Source organism: Scylla paramamosain, chromosome 17 (assembly GCF_035594125.1).
Source record: "Scylla paramamosain isolate STU-SP2022 chromosome 17, ASM3559412v1, whole genome shotgun sequence".
Lineage (NCBI taxonomy): Eukaryota > Metazoa > Arthropoda > Malacostraca > Decapoda > Portunidae > Scylla > Scylla paramamosain.
In genome coordinates this window covers 19,280,825-19,299,943 of record NC_087167.1, presented here as the reverse complement: position 1 = coordinate 19,299,943, position 19,119 = coordinate 19,280,825, and the positions used below count along the sequence as shown (strand labels likewise).

Here is a 19,119-nt window from a genome sequence, read left to right as displayed (position 1 = left end):
AACTCTTCACTAGAAAAATGTACAAAAATTTTGTTATTGTGCAACCCATGATGGCAACTCTGACACTAGAGTTTGGGAAAACTGAGCTGTGAACAGTAGTGAAGTTCTTCCCTTGAAGTGTCTTCGATTGTGGGAAGAGGTGGTAGTTGGAGGGGGCCAAATCTGAAGAATAAGATGGAAGCTCCATCAATTTGGAGCTGAAGTCACAAATTTTTTGTCCAGTGTTTTGAGCTTTGTGCACAGGTGTGTTGTCCTGCAAAAAATAGGACACCATTGCTTAGCTTCCTACAGTGTTTCTGCTTCAAAGTCTTATGTTATTTGACAAGCTATCTGATGAGGAGTACTATGTCTTTGTCCCAAAACACTGAAGGCAGGCTCTTTCCTACAGACTTCTGGGTCAGAAATTACTTGGGATGTGGTGAACTACAGTGATGCCACTCCATTGATTGTGGTTTTGTCTGGGGATCACAGTGGTGAGGTCAGGTTTCATCTATGGTGATTAAACAGGCCATGAGATCTGCTTTTTCATCTGCAAACCAGATCTAAGTTGCCGTTGGTGTTGTCACTGAAATGCACTTCCATTCAGCATTCAGTTTTAGGCATTCACTTTGTGGAAAGTTTTCTCAGGTCCAGAAAGTCAAGGATGATAAGTTCAACTCGTATATGGAAAATCACCAGAGTATCTTCTTTGAGTTCAGCTGATATCTGTCAGTCCTCAAGAATCCTAATATCCTAATAATATTGTTACAACCACAGTTCCCAGCCCCTTCACAAAGCTGCCGCACCTGGACTTAGCTTCCCTGGACCACCTCCTATGTGGACTCAGTGCAGGGTTCAAATACCAATGTACAAGAGTCCCTTGTGACTCCTGCATCCTTTTTACAACAGTCGTAACATCAGGTCACACTAAATGAGGTCGCCAGTCTGTTTTACCTACCTACAGACAAGGGAAATACTCTAACAACACTTTACACCAAAAGGATCAAGAACCACGTCTAGGAAATACAGTTATAACATATAACATGTATATGGTTGAGGTATAACACCTCGCTGGACATCTGCCCTCCATAACAAATCCACCCACTGTCCAGCGGTGTGCTATAGCCTCAAGCCAAGTAGTGTCGTCTACCACCTCCTGGACGGCAAGCCTTGTCAGGACCTGAGGAGGGAATAAAGTTCACTACACAGCTAATTACTTAAGCCCTCTGCAAGTCAAGCACCCTCTAAAAGCCTGATGCAGTATCAGTTAACACTAAAGAACCTCACGTACAAGAGGCACGACCACAAATGAGTGCCCACAAATGCAGAGGAGGGTCAGTCAATACTCACTGTACAAGAACTCAGCCTGCACACACACAGCTAAGAAGTCATTTCCCTGGGTACGGAATGTTACACATAACTACCTTATCTGGCAGACTACTATGGAGATCCCGTTCTATATGTCAGTCAATACTCACTGTACAAGAACTCAGCCTGCACACACACAGCTAAGGAGTCATTTCCCTGGGTACAGAGTGTTACACATAACTACCTTCTCTGGCAGACTACTATGGAGATCCCGTTCTATATAAGTAGGTCGTGGCGTACAGCTAGTAATGACTTATTTATCCGCTTAAGGCAATTGACCTGACTACCTCTTATCCCTCCCTAGTCTCCATCAAATGTTACTGCTTATTTCAATATGTCTGCTCCATCTAAGCACTGGGTAGTGAATGATGTGGGAAAGTACACCCAGCACTCTCCATCTGCTGCTACAGGGAGGGGCTACAAGAATGGGTGGGTGACACATACATAACCACACCCTCCCACACGCTGCTCCTTGCTCTGTCTTTACACAAATAAAACGCTTTACTTCTTGAAATTTTACTTATTAAACTAGGGGCTAGATGAATACTAATTACTTTATTGTCAAGAGCAACTCTTCTACAAAATACTGGATGAGATTCAGTCAGATTAAATGGACAGTGGGAAGTAAGGAAATTTATATGGGGAACATGAGTGACTGCTTGAATGAATATCATTCTAGAAGCTTCAGGCTTGGTAGCTCCATGTCTGGGACACATCCAAGTCTTGTTCCCAACCTGTCTCTTCTCATTCTATCTCTCTCTCTTTCATTATTCTTTTCTTATTCATTCTTACTACTTCCTTCATTTTATTTGATGTTATTTTGCAGCACACAACAAAATATTGATAAATATGCTATATATATATATATATATATATATATATATATATATATATATATATATATATATATATATATATATATATATATATATATATATATATATATATATATATATATATATATATATATATATATATATATATATATATATATATATATATATATATATATATATATATATATATATATATATATATATATATATATATATATATATATATATATATATATATATATATATATATATATATATATATATATATATATATATATATATATATATATATATATATATATATATATATATATATATATATATATATATATATATATATATATATATATATATATATATATATATATATATATATATATATATATATATATATATATATATATATATATATATATATATATATATATATATATATATATATATATATATATATATATATATATATATATATATATATATATATATATATATATATATATATATATATATATATATATATATATATATATATATATATATATATATATATATATATATATATATATATATATATATATATATATATATATATATATATATATATATATATATATATATATATATATATATATATATATATATATATATATATATATATATATATATATATATATATATATATATATATATATATATATATATATATATATATATATATATATATATATATATATATATATATATATATATATATATATATATATATATATATATATATATATGTTATATATATATGTTATATATATATATATATATATATATATATATATATATATATATATATATATATATATATATATATATGTCGGGGCTGGAGTAGGGAAAAGCAGGAGAATCGTGGCGAGGTTTATTGAAGGTAAGTATCCGTGTACAGAGAGGGTACGGGATAACCTATCTCCGTCCCGGCTGAATAAACACTAGCCCCCACGCGCCATGATACGGCGGGAAGTTGAGTGTTGCCACACACCCCCACACTCCCCCCCCAATTACACAGGAAGCCCAAAGTGGACGGTGTAATGGCAAAAACAGAAAATACTTCAAATGAATCAGACCAAGGGTTACAAGCACATGGGGGGCGAGAAATAAATAAACACAATGTGATCCGTCAATGGCAAAACACTATGGGCGTGCGACATTCACAGTGCCACTTAAGGGGTGGTGTCCCCTAATACGTAGTCGTAGAGGTGACGTGGCGCCCGTCTGGAGCGCTGGGGCCTTCTTTGAGTAGGCGGGGTGGGGTCAGGTGTCGCAGCTGCCCCGTCGTCGTTTGCCTGAGTGTGCGGTTCGTGCGTGAGCGGCCGTAGGTGGCGCCTGTTCCTGATGGTGGCGCGCCCACTGCCGTCCAGCCGCACCAGGTACTGTCTGGGTGCTGTAGTCTCCAGTACAGTACCTGCACGATCCCAGCATCCACTACTGGGGTTCTGGATGTGAGTCCATTGGCCAGGTGTAAGGGGCTCAAGGTTGTGGGCTGATTGGTTGTGCCGAGAGGCTGCATTGTCCCCAGAGTGGACCAAGGCCCATTCGCGTTCCCGCAGAAGCCAAGCCCACTGCTCGCTCACTTCATAGAGAGATGTGTCGACAGGTATGGCATCCCGCAGCTGACGTCCTGTGAGCAGCTGGGCTGGGGAGGCTTCAGAGCCCTGCGGGGGGGTGTTGAGATACTGCATGATTGCCCTTGCAGCAGCGTCGGTGTCCAGGGAGCCATTCTGGGCAGTGTTGCCGCGTAGTAGCCTCTTCGCACACTTGACTGCCGCCTCTGCTCGGCCGTTGGACTGGGGATAGTGTGCGGATGAGATCCTCAGGCGTATACACCAGGTGTTGAAGAAGCTCCTGGATTCCTGGCTAGTAAGGTTTGTTCCTCCGTCACACGACAGCTCCTCTGGGATGCCAAAGCGCCTGAACCACCGTCGAAAGATTGCTATCAGGTGTGCGCTGGTGGCATCGCCTGACAGGTGCTCTACCTCGAGCCATCCCGAGAGCCTGTCAGCAAAGGCGATATAGGTGTGGCCATCCAGTTGAAATAAGTCTGCCACTACTTGTTGGAATGGATATAGCGGGGGTGGGGTGGGCATCAGGCTCTCTGCGGGGCTGGAGTGGGCGTGCGTGTCGCATACTGCACATTGGCGCCTCTTCTGCTCCACCTCCGCGTCAATCCCTGGCCAGTAGACTGACTGCCTCGCCCTGCGTAGCATGGAGTCCCTGCCCTGGTGCCCCGCGTGCAGGTTGGCCAGGACTGTGCGCCTGAGGGCTGCAGGCACGACTAGTCGCGGGTGTTTCTCGTCACAGGTGTACAGGACCACGCTCCCTTGGGAGGACAGGTGGCGCCGCATCCTGAAGTACGGGCGGAGGGCAGGCGGCTCCCAGTCCTTGCGCTCAGCCCACCCGTCATTGGCCACACATTCCCTCAAGAGGCGGTACTCCTCGTCCTGTTCGGCTTCTTCTTCCACTTGACGAAGGTCTACGACATGCCCCATCTCATCTTCAGCTGCTGCGACTGTGGCTGCCGTCATGGCTGCGCATACCAGCTCTTCCTCGTCTTCGTCCGACCTTTCTGGTTCACCTGACAGGATCAGGTAGCGCGACAAGGCATCTGCCGCACAGTTGGTGTCGCCCTTCAGGTACTTGATGCGGAAGGTGAACATTAGCGTCTTCTCTTTCAGGTTGAGAAGCCGGGGATTGGCTATGTCCTTGAGCTCCTTGTCCCCAAAAATTCTTGTGAGGGCCTTGTGGTCTGTGACGAATGTGAGGTTCTTGCAGCCGAGGAGGAAGAGGCGTGCCTTCTTCAGAGACCAGGCGATGGCGAGTGCCTCTCCCTCGAGAGTGCTGTAGTTCTCAGCTGCTGAGATGTCGGCTGCCACAGAGCACCAGCTTCCACCCACCGGGGCAGCACAGTGGCGACTTCTCGGAGACACACTCACAGTACTGCTGCAAGATAACGAAGCCAATACCTTGTCGGCTGTAGTCAGTGAGGACTGCTGTGGGGCGTGATACATCGTAGAAGCGCAGTCCCTCAGCTGCCAGTCTCCCAATGGTGTCTTTTGCCGAGGTGACAAGGGCTTCCAATTGCTTGTCCCAGTACACTACCTTCCCACCTGGCTTCTTGAGTAGTTCCCTGAAGGGTTCCATGGCAGGGGCGACTGCCAAGAAGGGTGTAACTTGGTTGACTAGGCCGAACCATGACCGCACATCAGTCAAGGTGGGCTGTGCAGGCATCTTGAAGTCAGTTATGCTGTTGACGAGGTCGCGGCTCGGTTGGTACCCTTCCCAGCCCAGAAGGTAGCCGGCAAAGGTCCTCCTGCAGAAGTGGAACTTGTCGGGTCGCAGGGTGACACCACTCTCCATGCACCTCTAGAGGAAGTCGTATGTATGCCAGAAAGCATCGCTGACGCTGCTGTCGTGGAGTAGGGTGTCGTCCACGCACTTTAGCTTCCTGGGCACATCAGTGATGGTGTCATCAAAGCGTTTAGTAAAAGCATCCTGTGACGCACAGTGGCCCCATGGGGGCAGTACCTGTATCGTCCCCAAGGAGTGATGAATGTTGTGAGCTTGCGACTTTCCTCGTCGAGGGGAACCTGGTGGTATCCTGAGTAGGCGTCAGCAACTGTCTTAAATGCATGCTTGGGCACGCTAGAGACGAGGTCGAAGGGCGGTCTGGTGTGATGTGTCTCCCTGAGGCTTGCGCGGTTGAGGCGCTGAAAGTCGACCGTGCGACGGGGTCTGCCGTCCTTTTTTGGCACCACCACCATTCTAGAGCACCACTCGGTAGGTTCGCCTGCAGGTACCGCTTCAATGATCCCTTTGTCCACGTCATCGTCCAGCTGACGTCGTACCTCGTCAAAGAAGTGGAGCGGGACTGTGGCTGGGACATGGACAGCATGAGGGCGTGCGTCAGGTCGTAAGTGGATGTGGTGAGGTGGGCCCTTCATCTCAGGTAGTGGCATGTGTCCCATGGCAAAAACCGTGCGCCCGAAGTGCTCTAGGAACCATTTCTCTAGGCGGTCAACATTTTCCTCAACAAGCTCGTGGGGCGGCGATTCCGGGCGAAGTGGTACTTGTGGGGTGTCTGCAGCCTTGATAGCGCACACACTAGTGAGTGCTAGGGGGCGCGGGAAGGTGTGATGGACCAGGTGAAGGGCCTTACATGCCTTGAGCGACAAGTAGAGTTGCTGCACACCTTCCGCTATGTAGATGCATTCCGTGGTGGAGGCAGTCCCCACGGAGACTTGACATGTGATGGTTCCCAGGAGGCGCATGCTGCTCCCGGCAACGTGGGTGACTGCCATGGGTGTAGCCTGGAGCTGACGTTGGGATATGCCGAGGTCCCCCAACAGTAGGCGGCCCGCTACAGACACTTGTGCCCCGGTGTCTGCAACTGCTGTGTAGGAACAAGTGGCGCGGGGCCGGGAGCAACTGATTACCACGGACAGCGACGCCGTAGTCTCCACTCCTCCAACAATCACTGCTCCGGAAGTTGGGGGGAGGTTCGAGTGTTGGGCAGGGCGGGCACTGCCCTGAGGGGTGAGGGCCCGGCACAGGCGCCAGAAGTGCCCCTTCTGGCCACAGCAACGACATGTTGCTGCAAACGCCTTGCACTGCCGCCCACCACAGCACTCAGAGTCTCCGCACGCTGAGCACCGCCTGCGTCCTTGCCGTGCCCCCTTCTGGCAAGCTTTTCCTTGCCTCCCAGACCAGCGCGCTGGACCCGCTGCCGCCACCTCGGCAGGGTGTGAGTCCGTGAAGGGCGGTGGCCACGGGTTGCTAGCTGCCACCCCGGCTACGTCACTAGGGGGCCGCTCACTAGCCTTTTCCGCCGCCTCAATAACTTCACACGCGCGGACCACATCACTGAATGACTCGAGGCGTGGGAGGCCTCGCAGCACCTCCGCTTTCATGCTGCGGTCACGTAGCCCCATCACTATTTTCTTGCTGAGCATGTACTCATCCAAGGGACACTGGCACTCGGGACACTGGAAGCCGCACTCGTTTGCTTTGGCGCGGCACTGAGAGATGTACGCACACACGTTGTCACTTGGTGCTTGTACCAGTGAGAAGAACTCTGCCCACGCTCCAATTACACAGCGTGGGCCAATCACTACGCTTCTTACTATGTCAGTTGCATCCGTGGTTGAGAGCTGCCTGAATTCGTGCTTGCCCAGGCGCGCGTCGATGCGCTGCTGCACCTCTGTGTTGCAAAGGAGGCGCACATAGGGTGCTGCCATCGGTGGCACCCAGCCGCAGATGCTGCCGTAGTCTTCAACGCTGGTGGCCCACGCCTCAAACGCAGCTGGCGACATGCCCGCAGTCGCTCCCCCTGGTCCGGGTGGAGGAGGTGGTGGGCGCCGCTGCAAGTTTGCTGGCCAAAGCTGCTGCCCGGTGGCTGGTGTAGGGTCAGGGCTTTGTGTGCGCCGCATGGCGCTGTATGATCGCACCGAAGACCACATGGCTGCGTCTGCTGGGCTAACAGTTCCCGTGGGCATCTGTACGCCACCCATGCCTTCCTCCATTAACCCCTGAAGGAACTGCGCCATGTCGGGGCTGGAGTAGGGAAAGGCAGGAGAAGCGTGGCGAGGTTTATTGAAGGTAAGTATCCGTGTACAGAGAGGGTACGGGATAACCTATCTCCGTCCCGGCTGAATAAACACTAGCCCCCACGCGCCGTGATACGGTGGGAAGTTGAGTGTTGCCACACACTCCCACTATATATATATATATATATATATATATATATATATATATATATATATATATATATATATATATATATGTGTGTGTGTGTGTGTGTGTGTGTGTGTGTGTGTGTATACATAGGAGGAGGCAGTAGACACCTGCCGTAACGGTAATTACTCCCAGTGAGGTGTAAAGCACTGTTCAGGGGGTGCTGTGAACTTATCATTAAACCCAGCTGTGACCTCACTGAACGTTTCCCTTTGTGTCTCACAACACAAGGGGGCAGTCACAGCCTGCCCTCCAAAGATAACTCTCTTCCTCCACACAAAACTACAAGCACCTAATAAAACACACACCCTTCACTCAAAAATATTAAAATCATCATGGCGACTCCTACACCAGCCTCGGAGTCCCCATCTGGGGAGGGGACCATAAATGTCCCCATGTCGGACTGCCTTTCTGTCGACGACCCTAAGTGTCTTGACACCCCCCTCAACTTTTTCTTCATTGACTTCTGCAACATTCGTGGACTAAGATCTAATTTTCAATCTGTAGAATACCACCTCTCCTCTTCTAAACCTCATCTTCTTTTCCTCACTGAAACTCAGGTGTCTGAGGCAATTGACAGTAGCCCCTTTTCTGTTCCCTCCTACTTTCTCTATCCTCATTTTCGATCCAAAGCTGGATGCTGCGTTTATGTGCGCAATGACTTAACCTGCTCTTGTGCCCACGCTCTTGAATCTTCTGAGTTTTCCACCATCTGGCTACAACTACAGAGTCACTCTCATACTAAATTTATCTGTGCTGTATACCTCTCACCTAACTCCTCTGACTATAAGAAATTCTTTGACTACTTAACTTCCAAAGTTGAGCACATTCTGACCCTCTTCCCTTTCGCAGACATCTCCATTCTTGGAGACTTCAATGTTCACCACCAGCTTTGGCTTTCCTCTCACTTCACTGACCATCCTGGTGAACTAGCCTACATCTTTGCTATCCTCCATGACCTAGAGCAATTGGTGCAACACCCTACTTGTATTCCTGACCGTCTTGGAGATACGCCCAATATTCTTGACCTTTTTCTGACCTCTAATTCTTCTGCTTGTGCTGTCACTCTTTCTTCTCCTTTGGGCTACTCTGATCACAATCTCATATCTTTATCTTGTCCTATCGCTCCAATCCCTCCTCAGGATCCCCCTAAGCGAAGGTGCCTCTGGCATTTTGCCTCTGCTAGTTGGGGGGACCTGAGGAGGTATTTTTCTGATTTTCCTTAGAATGACTACTGCTTCCGTGTCAGAGACCCGTCTTTGTGTGCTGAGTGCATAACAGAGGTGATAGTGTCTGGCATGGAGGCGTACATTCCTCACTCTTTTTCTCGTCCTAAACCTTCTAAACCTTGGTTTAACACAGCTTGTTCTCGTGCTATACATGATAGAGAGGTGGCCCACAAAAGGTACTTAAGCCTTCCATCACCAGAATCTCATGCACTTTATATTTCTGCCCGGAACCATGCCAAGTCTGTTCTCCAACTAGCCAAAAACTCTTTCATTAACAGAAAATGTCAAAACCTTTCAAGATCTAACTCCCTTCATGATTTCTGGCATCTAGCCAAAAATATCTCCAATAAATTTACTTTTTCTTCTTTCCCTCCTCTATTTCAATCAGATGGCATCACTGCTATCACATCTATTTCTAAAGCTGAACTCTTCACTCAAACCTTTGCTAAAAACCCTACCTTGGACGATTCTGGGCTTGTTCCTCCCTCTCCTCCACCCTCTGACTACTTCATGCCACGTATTAAAATTCTTCGTAATGATGTTTTCCATGCCCTCGCTGGCCTAAACCCTCGGAAGGCTTATGGTCCTGATGGGGTCCCTCCTATTGTTCTCCGAAACTGTGCCTCCGTGCTTGCACCTTGCCTAGTCAAACTCTTTCAGCTCTGTCTGGCAACATCTACCTTTCCTTCTTGCTGGAAGTTTGCCTACATTCAACCTGTATCTAAAAAGGGTGACCGTTCTAATCCCTCAAACTACCGTCCTATTGCTTTAATTTCCTGCCTATCTAAAGTTTTTTAATCTATCCTCAACAGGAAGATTCTTAAACATCTATCACTTCACAACCTTCTATCTGATCACCAGTATGGGTTCCGTCAAGGCCGCTCTACTGGTGATCTTCTGGCTTTCCTTACTGAGTCTTAGTCATCCTCTTTTAGAGATTTTGGTGAAACTTTTGCTGTTGCCTTGGACATATCAAAAGCTTTTGATAGAGTCTGGCACAAAGCTTTGATTTCCAAACTACCCTCCCACAGTTTCTATCCTTCTCTCTGTAACTTCATCTCAAGTTTCCTTTCTGACCATTCTATTGCTGCTGTGGTAGACGGTCACTGTTCTTCTCCTAAGTCTATTAACAGTGGTGTTCCTCAGGGTTCTGTCCTGTCACCCACTTTCTTCTTATTATTCATTAATGATCTTCTAAACCAAACTTCTTGTCCTATCCACTCCTATGCTGATGATACCACCCTGCACTTTTCCATATCTTTTCATAGATGTCCAACCCTTCAGGAGGTAAACATATTATGCAGGGAAGCCACAGAACTCTTGACTTCTGATCTTTCTAAAATTTCTGATTGGGGCAGAGCAAACTTGGTATTGTTCAATGCCTCAAAAACTCAATTTCTCCATCTATCAACTCGACACAACCTTCCAGACAACTATCCCCTCTTCTTCAATGACACTCAACTGTCCCCCTCTTCTACACTGAACATCCTTGGTCTGTCCTTTACTTATAATCTGAACTGGAAACTTCACATCTCATCTCTAGCTAAAACAGCTTCTATGAAGTTAGGTGTTCTGGGACGTCTCTGCCAATTTTTCTCACCCCCCAGCTGCTAACTCTGTACAAGGGCCTTATCCGTCCATGTATGGAGTATGCTTCACATGTCTGGGGAGGTTCCACTCATACTGCTCTTCTAGACAGGGTGGAATCAAAAGCTTTTCGTCTCATCAACTCCTCTACTCTAACTGACTGTCTTCAGCCTCTCTCTCACCGCTCCAATGTTGCATATCTAGCTGTCTTCTACCGCTATTTTCATGCTAACTGCTCTTCTGATCTTGCTAACTGCATGCCTCCCCTCCTTCCACGGCCTCGCTGCACAAGACTTTCTTCTTTCTCTCACCCCTATTCTGTCCACCTCTCTAACGCAAGAGTTAACCAGTATTCTCAATCATTCATCCCTTTCTCTGGTAAACTCTGGAACTCCCTGCCTGCTTCTGTATTTTCACCTTCCTATGAATTGAATTCCTTCAAGAGGGAGGTTTCAAGACACGTATTCATGAATTTTTGACCACTGCTTCGACCCTTTTATGGGACTGGCATTTTAGTGGGCATATTTTTTATTAGATTTTTGTTGCCGTTGGCCAGTGTCCTTCCTACATAAAAAAAAATATATATATATATATATATATATATATATATATATATATATATATATATATATATATATATATATATATATATATATATATATATATATATATATATATATATATATATATATATATATATATATATATATATATATATATATATATATATATATAAAGTTATTGATATTTTATATGAACTTTTTTGTCAGTTACCTAATGACAGAAAATGGTTATTTTCTCAAAATTAAGTTTTCATCTATTCTGTCTTATAACTTTGCTATTTCTCATTCTATTGGAAATCTCAATATAGCTACATAAAAGGAAATGAAAGGGGAATAATTTAGTTGCAGATTTTATTTTATTTTTTTTGTACACCAAGTAACAAAGATAATGTGATTATTTTTTGTATGTTTGTAATTTGTGCTTGTAATTTGTGCGTAATTTGAAATATTGGTTAAAGTTTGTGCTTTAACTTTTTTCAGGAATGAAGAAACATAAAATGAAAAAAACTGAGCAAACCATTTTGTGTGTTTCATGCATTTAATCACCAAGTCTAGGAAAATTTCTTCAACATACTGTGTGTCATTAGCATATTTAGTTAAAATGTATTTTTACAACTTTTTGGCACATTTTTCATGTAAAAACTACCCAACTAGAATAATTCAAACTTTTATGTTTAGCATCTCGTATTATCTACTACAGTATATATTAAATTCAGATTCATCAAGTAAAAATTAATGTACTGACAAGTAACCAATAGCATCTGGTCCCTTTAATACTATGTACCTATTTGCTCTTTCTGAACAATACAGAAAATAAACTTCATTTGGGTTACAACTCACACAAAGTTGTTTGAGATTACATCTTTAAAACTGAAATTAAACACATTTATATACTTACACACATTGAGGCTGATGATGATGAAGTCATTACTAACAATGATACTACTTTTTTTTTTTTTATTTATCTTTTTTTCTCTCTCTCTCCAGAAAAAAGAGACCATGTGGTCACTGAAGCTGCTTCACACTGCTGTCTGGGAGCACCGGTGGTATGACGCCTTCAGGCTCTTGCCGTGTGTTGTCACCCAGGCATTTCCACATCTTTCCCTGGAGTTCTTGTGGAAGGTGTGTGTCCTGCTTTACCTGAAGATTCTCTGTTGTGGATGTACTTATGTGTATTTCTCAGTTTCAGGGTGGCAGAAGCTGTCTTACCTTAAGTGTGTGGAGGAGGCAGTAGACACCTGCCAAAACAATAATTATTCCCACTTAGGTCTCAAGCACTGGATCACTGGGTGCTGTGAATTTATCAATAATCTCACTATGATGTCCTTTGTATCTCACAACACAATGGGGCAGTCATAGCTTGTCCTCTAAAGACAACTCTTCCTTCTCACAACTCTATATGCATCTAATACATGCATATTAGGGTGGATAATTTTTTTACTTTCTTTGAAATTGTTTTGTGGCTAGTGTGGAAAAGGTGCCAAGTGGTGATAGGAAAGTGGTGTTAAAAATATTTTTTGCTAGGACAGTATCTTCTCTCTCCAGCAGCTCTTCAGAGTTTGAAAAATTTGTCAAAAATGGTAAAACTTCACATACTATCCAATTTCTAAGATTTATTGTGAATTGTTTGTGGCTAGTGTGCAGTATTGTCTTCTAGTTGGATTTTAAAAATATAGTAATTCTGTAAGCTGTACAGATATATCTGTACACAGATATATCTGCCTGAAATATTGAAGAATTAAATTTTTTCAAGACAAATTTTAAAAAATTCCCAAAAATCAAATAAAGAAACTTTCATGATTAGTTCATAAGTTATTTTATATCACTTATACTTTAGCTATGTAATATTTCGTTGAGATTGGTTATCATCTGTTCCTTCCATGTCACTTTTAAGTATTGAATAATTATATTTATTTATTATATATCCAAAAAGCAAATCATGTCAAATGGGGGCAGAGGAGTTGCAATTTTTTTTTATAGCTCATTAAAGTATATAAAGAATAAATATTTTTTATTATGAGCAAAGCAAAGTTTACCATGGAGATTGTTTAATTTTGAGCAGCCCGGCCCAGCCTGACCAAAATGCTATTCAAATGCTAATATCTAGAACTATGCAGCTGATTGTAATGAAATGAGCCCATATGATAGCACATCTCTATCAATTTTACATGGTATAGCTTTCATCTTTTCTTTTGGCTGAAGTTAATGAGTCAGTGAGTGACTTACCAAAAGTAGAAGGATGTCGAAAATGGGATTTTGTCAATTTCCTCCAATTTTCAACTTTTTTTGTCTAAAGAGTAGACACATACCACTGAACACAGAATATTTCCTATCCAACAGTTTATATGAGTAGTGCAACTATTGGGCTCTTGCAGAGTTTTGAGCTAGAGTGATTTGAATATTAAGCAAATTCTTCACATGTGTGTTCCTTTCAATTTTACTTCGGCAAATCACTTGTCTGCTAGATGGTGCCGTTCACATGAGATACACTACACTTTGCCACACAGTCAGTTACTACGCAGACACCACACAAGTCGGACGTCAGTCCCGCCTCCTGTTCTGTTGTTACGACTTCTGTTATCAAGGAGTGATAGGAATATTACAGTTTTCTTGTTTGGATTGTGTATTATGGTTTCCATTGCCTGTTATAAGGGTGGAATATTGTCTTGAGTCATCTGTTACCTGATTATAGGGCGGAGTATTGCCTATGGATATCCGTTACCTGATAAGGGCGGAGTGTTGCCTACTTGAATCCGTTACCTGATTTAAGGGCGGATTATGGACTATAAATATCCGTTACCTTGTATAAGGGCGGATTATTGGTTATATGATATCCGTTACTTGGTATAAGGCGGATTATTTGCAAATATTTTATGCTATATATATATAACAATATTTGGGCACTCGTGAGCCGACATAGGTGCGAGATGGTTCCATCTTGTTACCCATTATTGGGGCAAGAGGAATATTGCCTTATTTACAAGCCTGGGGGCATTTGACTTCCCAGATTATTATAAGGAAGGAGTTTTTGATTTAAAGTTACCCTGTGTGTGAGGTTAAGGCACCCGTGGGGTTATAAAAGGAACTGCTGTTAAAAGGGGTGGCATCTTGTTAACATTAGCCGCCATGTCTAGGACGCCTTCTGATGCTTGCCCCAGTCCTGAGAGATTCAGAACTACCAGCATGCCACGCACCTCAGCTAAGGTAAAGGGACTACACAAGGGGAGTAAACATGAAGAAAGATCCAGATCTAAGAGCCGTTCTACTCGTCATGAGAGGTTAAGTTACTCTCGGTCACCTTCCCCTTCTCCAAAATACGCTGGTGAAGACAGCAATGCGCCTTCTTTGGGCATGAAAATCTCCCAGAATTCACCACCAAGAGGTGGCTGTGTATCAAGCTCCAGCCATTCTCCAGCCCATTCACCTTTCCATTGCTGGATATACTTATATTTTGAATTGCTCCTTGGTGTCAAACTTCAGGAGGTTGTTCCTTGATTCCAATGTATTCACAATGACTCCTCTTTCTGCTTCTCCACAGATGTTCTGATGCTTCTGTTACTAAATGAATTAATCTTCTACAGCTTGTGTGTGACAGGGGATATCTTTGTAGTGTGATGATGGCATACCTTCTGTTTGAATAAGTTACGTTATTTCTTCATGGCGTGCCTCCTGTTTGAATAAGTTATGTTATTTTTTCCTGAAACTCGTGTTCTTTGTTAATGGTGGGTCTGGTATTTCTGTGAGTTGCCAGATGATCATATCTTTGAATGTACTGCAGTCTTTTTCCTTTCCATATACTTTTGATTTGTGTTGTTTTTTTAATTTATAATTCCAATCAGGTCTCTGAATTTCTGCCAAATTTTACCACATGACATTTATCAACATTAAAATCCATTTGCTATTTCTTACTCCATTCATAGAGTCCTGTGAAGTCTTTGTGTAACTCATTACAGGAGCTTTCATCATTTATTTTCCTTTACAACTTTGCATCATCAGCAAATATGTTCATATAGTAAGTCTGTTCCAATACTAGTATCTATATCATTGACATATATCAAGAACATGATTGGTGCTAACACTGATCCTTGTGGGACTTTGCTTATTACATTTCTCCAGGATGAGCATTTTCTTCTTAGTATTTCCTCATTTCTCTTCCATCCAGAAAATCTTTTTTTCATTCCAATGATTTTCCCTGAATACCTCCTAAGTGTTATAATTTCCACATACGTCTATTGTGTGGTACACTGTTGAAAGCTTTCTTGAAATTCAAATAAATACTGTCTACCCATCTGTTTCTCTCTTGTATAGTTTCTGCTACTCATAATAGCAGTTTTGGTATGCTTGTTATTCTTTTTAATCTGAATTCTCTCACCATTTCATGTTTTCCTCTCAGTTGTTCTATTAATTTGTTTACTACACTGGTGAGTGAGACAGGTCTGTAATACAATGGACACTGCTTATTTCCCTTTTTATACAAAGAAGCAATATTTTTCTTTTTCCACATTGTTGGTATTTAGCCTTGCTTTAGGGACTCTTGGAATATTCTGAATAGGGGCTCGTTTGATTCCCTACACATTCTTTTAATATCCAATATGTAGGAGCACCTGCCCATATCATACTTAAGGTGTAATTGAAACTGCCCATATCTAGCTGGACTTTAATTCTTGACACTGATCTGACATGGATTACTTTCTGCAACATTATTTTCTTATAAACATAAGTGGTATACAGAATATAAATGCACCTTTTCAAGCCACTTGTCTTGTATGGACACTGGTATTTTCTCAACATTTTTTTCATTGTCCTAGAGTGGTCTATTTCCTTGGCTCCTTGTGAGCCTCCTGATAATGCATTAGGACATGTTTTGAACATGATAGAGAAGCTATCAAAACTATCAACATCATTACCTTTCAGGCATGGCCACTCCATTATCCTATTAGCATAAGCTGTTGCTTTGGCTTCTTCATTACCATACTTTGGCTCCAAAAGTCATCTGATTTCTTTATATCCTGCTGATGTTGCCATTTGACTACAAACTCTGACAATTACAGAAGTGTACTGTTCCAAATAAAGAAGCTTTTCCTCTTCATCAGTGAGCTTATTGTCTAATGCTCTTATGAATGACTTGTAGTGAGTGGCATCAACATTAAATATGTGGACTTCAGCCCTGGATATTGAACTTTTAAGATTATAGGTAACCAGATTTTCCATTAACTGATTTTGATGTGTATTTGAGTTGGATTAACAGCTCATGAAAGAACTGGATCTATGTTGTGACTTTGCCCATGGAAAAAGCACTAGGAATGTATTAGAATGCTGAGTCAGACACCCTTACAATATCTGTGAAAGACAACAACAAACCCATGACAGAGAGAAGATTGCTGTCAGTTGTTAGTTCAATGTATGATCCACTTAAAATGGTTGCACCAACCCTGGTGAATGGAAGATGGATTATGCAAGAAGCAAGTAGGTTAAGTCCTGGATGGGAAAAAAAAAATTCCTGGGACCATGTTAACAAAGATTCTTAACTATAGAAATTTGACTCAAACAAGCTCTTATGCTTGGGGCTGTGCTTAATTTCCCAAGTTGTGCTGAGTCTAGGTCTGAAATTTAAGACAGGTCCATAGGTAGCATAACTATAAGAGTTATGTTAAGACTAAGTTAACCAAAGAGCCAACCGTTGAGGCCAAGCTCACCACTTGAATTATCATTTCCATAAGGATGTTTTCGATGACCTGAATGACACTGAACTGTTGGATATATATAGACTAGATCTGCAGGAGTGTATTTGTGATATATATGGCAGGAGATGCCTTGGATGGTCCCACGGGAAGGAGTGATGCACTGACACAGGCAATTAAAGTATTAATTACAGTGTTATTTACCCAATGGAAAATGGAGGTCTGCAGCAATGACTACCTTGGGTCTTCTTGTGTCCTGTTGTTGGCATGACTCATTTACCTTCTTAATAAAAGAGCCCTGTGCAGCTTTTTTGTGCCGCAGAATGAGTGAAGCCCATCTTTTCGCATAATATTGACTGGGTGAGGAAGGAAAGTCTCGCCATTGGTTCAGGCGGGTTTCCTCTTATTGGTCTTTTCAGCCTTATGGGTCATCTTCTCCATACTAAAGAAAAGGACAGGAAAGGAGGTGCTGCTGAGTGGGAGTGGTGGGACAATGCTGGCTCAAGGATGTAAACACAGACAAAATAGATGTGCATTGCATGGAATCTAATTTGTTTATTAAAAACACAAATTTATGCTCTCATATCCTTACAAAACTGATGATAATTTTTTATTTATTTTTTATTTTTTATTTTTTTGTTATTTTATCAATAATGTTCTTTTGACTTTGTAATATCTCACATAGGCCATGAGAAGATTAGACCTGCCAGAAGTTGACTTATCAAGTTGTAAGGATAGTTTACTATCCTGAAGTTCAGATACCAAAGTTTTTCCACATCATCTGCTATTTCATCAATTCTTCTTTGCACTGTACTGTTATTTAATGGCATTTTTTCAGAATTGATTCTTCATAACAGTTTCTATTACTTCTTTAATGGCTGGGATTGTGATTTTCTCACCAATAGTGTGTGCCTTTCCTTTCTTTGCTATCATGAGGGAGATGTCTGAGGGTTTCAAATCTCCTTCAGTATCAGCAATGTCTGGTGCTTTGAAAAAAATCTTGATCTGATTGACTTATGAGTTTTCTTTCAATGTCTTGAAATAGTCAAGGTCTTTGTTTTTCTTATCAGAGTGAACCCTTTCAAGGTGACCCTTCATTTTTGCAAGTTTCATGACATCATTACTGAAAGTCCTTTCACACAAGAGACACAGTGACATGGTGTCACTGGTTAATGAAGTAATGAAGTATTCTCAGGAATATTTGAAATATTCCTGAGAATACTGTTGACATTCCTCTTAGCAACAGTAGCCATTATGTCTGTTACACATAATTTTCAACTTGTCACAATAATCAGTTCATGGACCACTTTTATGATATACCTCATATACCACTGAACTAATGTATGGAAGACAGTGAGAGAGACGTGGGTGGGATGGGGTGTGGGATACCCTTGCTCACTGAGTATGGGACAGACAGGAATGCATCCTGTATGGACAGTAGAGCTGTGAGAGACCATGAGGGTGAGGGTTGCTTGAAGGTAGTGTTGCCAGTGCTGCTTAAATTCTGAATGATTTACTGAAAAAAAAAATTGACCCATTGTCTGAATTCAAGAAATTAATATATATATTTTTTTTTATCAATGGTGTCTGATATTCTTCAGATTTTTACAAATTATTATTGAAAATTTCAAATTGGAGACTTTGGTGATCCCTTCGCTCCCAGCAGTAAACATTCACTGGCCACCTGGTGGCCAGTGAATGACCCTTTGGCTATTCATCGACCCCTTGGATGGTCCCATCGACTCCTGGGGATCAACATCTACCACTTTGAAAACCCCTGTTCAAAACCAGACTTGTTCTATCCATTCCTATGCTGATGACACCACTCTGCATTTTTCACTTTTTTTTTTTAGTCCAACCCCTCAAATAAACATATCATGCAGGGAAACCATAGAACACCTGCCTTCTGATCTCTCTAAAATTTTTTATTGGGGCAGAGCAAACTTAGTATTGTTCAGTGCCTCAGAAACTCAATTCTTCCATCTATCAACTTGACATAACCTTCAGATCACTATCCCCTCTTCAATGACACTCGGCTGTTTCCCTCTTCTACACTGTTTGGTAAAGCATGTGACACAACTGAAGGTAATCTCTGTTCCTT

The 19,119-nt window shown here is 42.2% G+C and overlaps 1 protein-coding gene across 2 annotated transcripts in view; it reads left to right on the top strand.

Moving 5' to 3' along the window:
* LOC135108575 (uncharacterized) overlaps nucleotides 1-19,119 on the top strand; it is a 74,442-nt gene that overhangs the window by 21,279 nt on the left and 34,044 nt on the right. Inside the window, exon 4 of one of the 2 annotated variants that reach the window (XM_064019723.1) lies at nucleotides 12,325-12,459. In XM_064019723.1, coding sequence (XP_063875793.1) covers nucleotides 12,337-12,459 — 123 coding nt within the window. In that variant the 5' untranslated portion in view covers nucleotides 12,325-12,336. Of the gene's footprint in view, nucleotides 1-11,736; nucleotides 12,460-19,119 lie in introns of those variants that run through there. The other variant, XM_064019722.1, reaches the window with a different exon arrangement.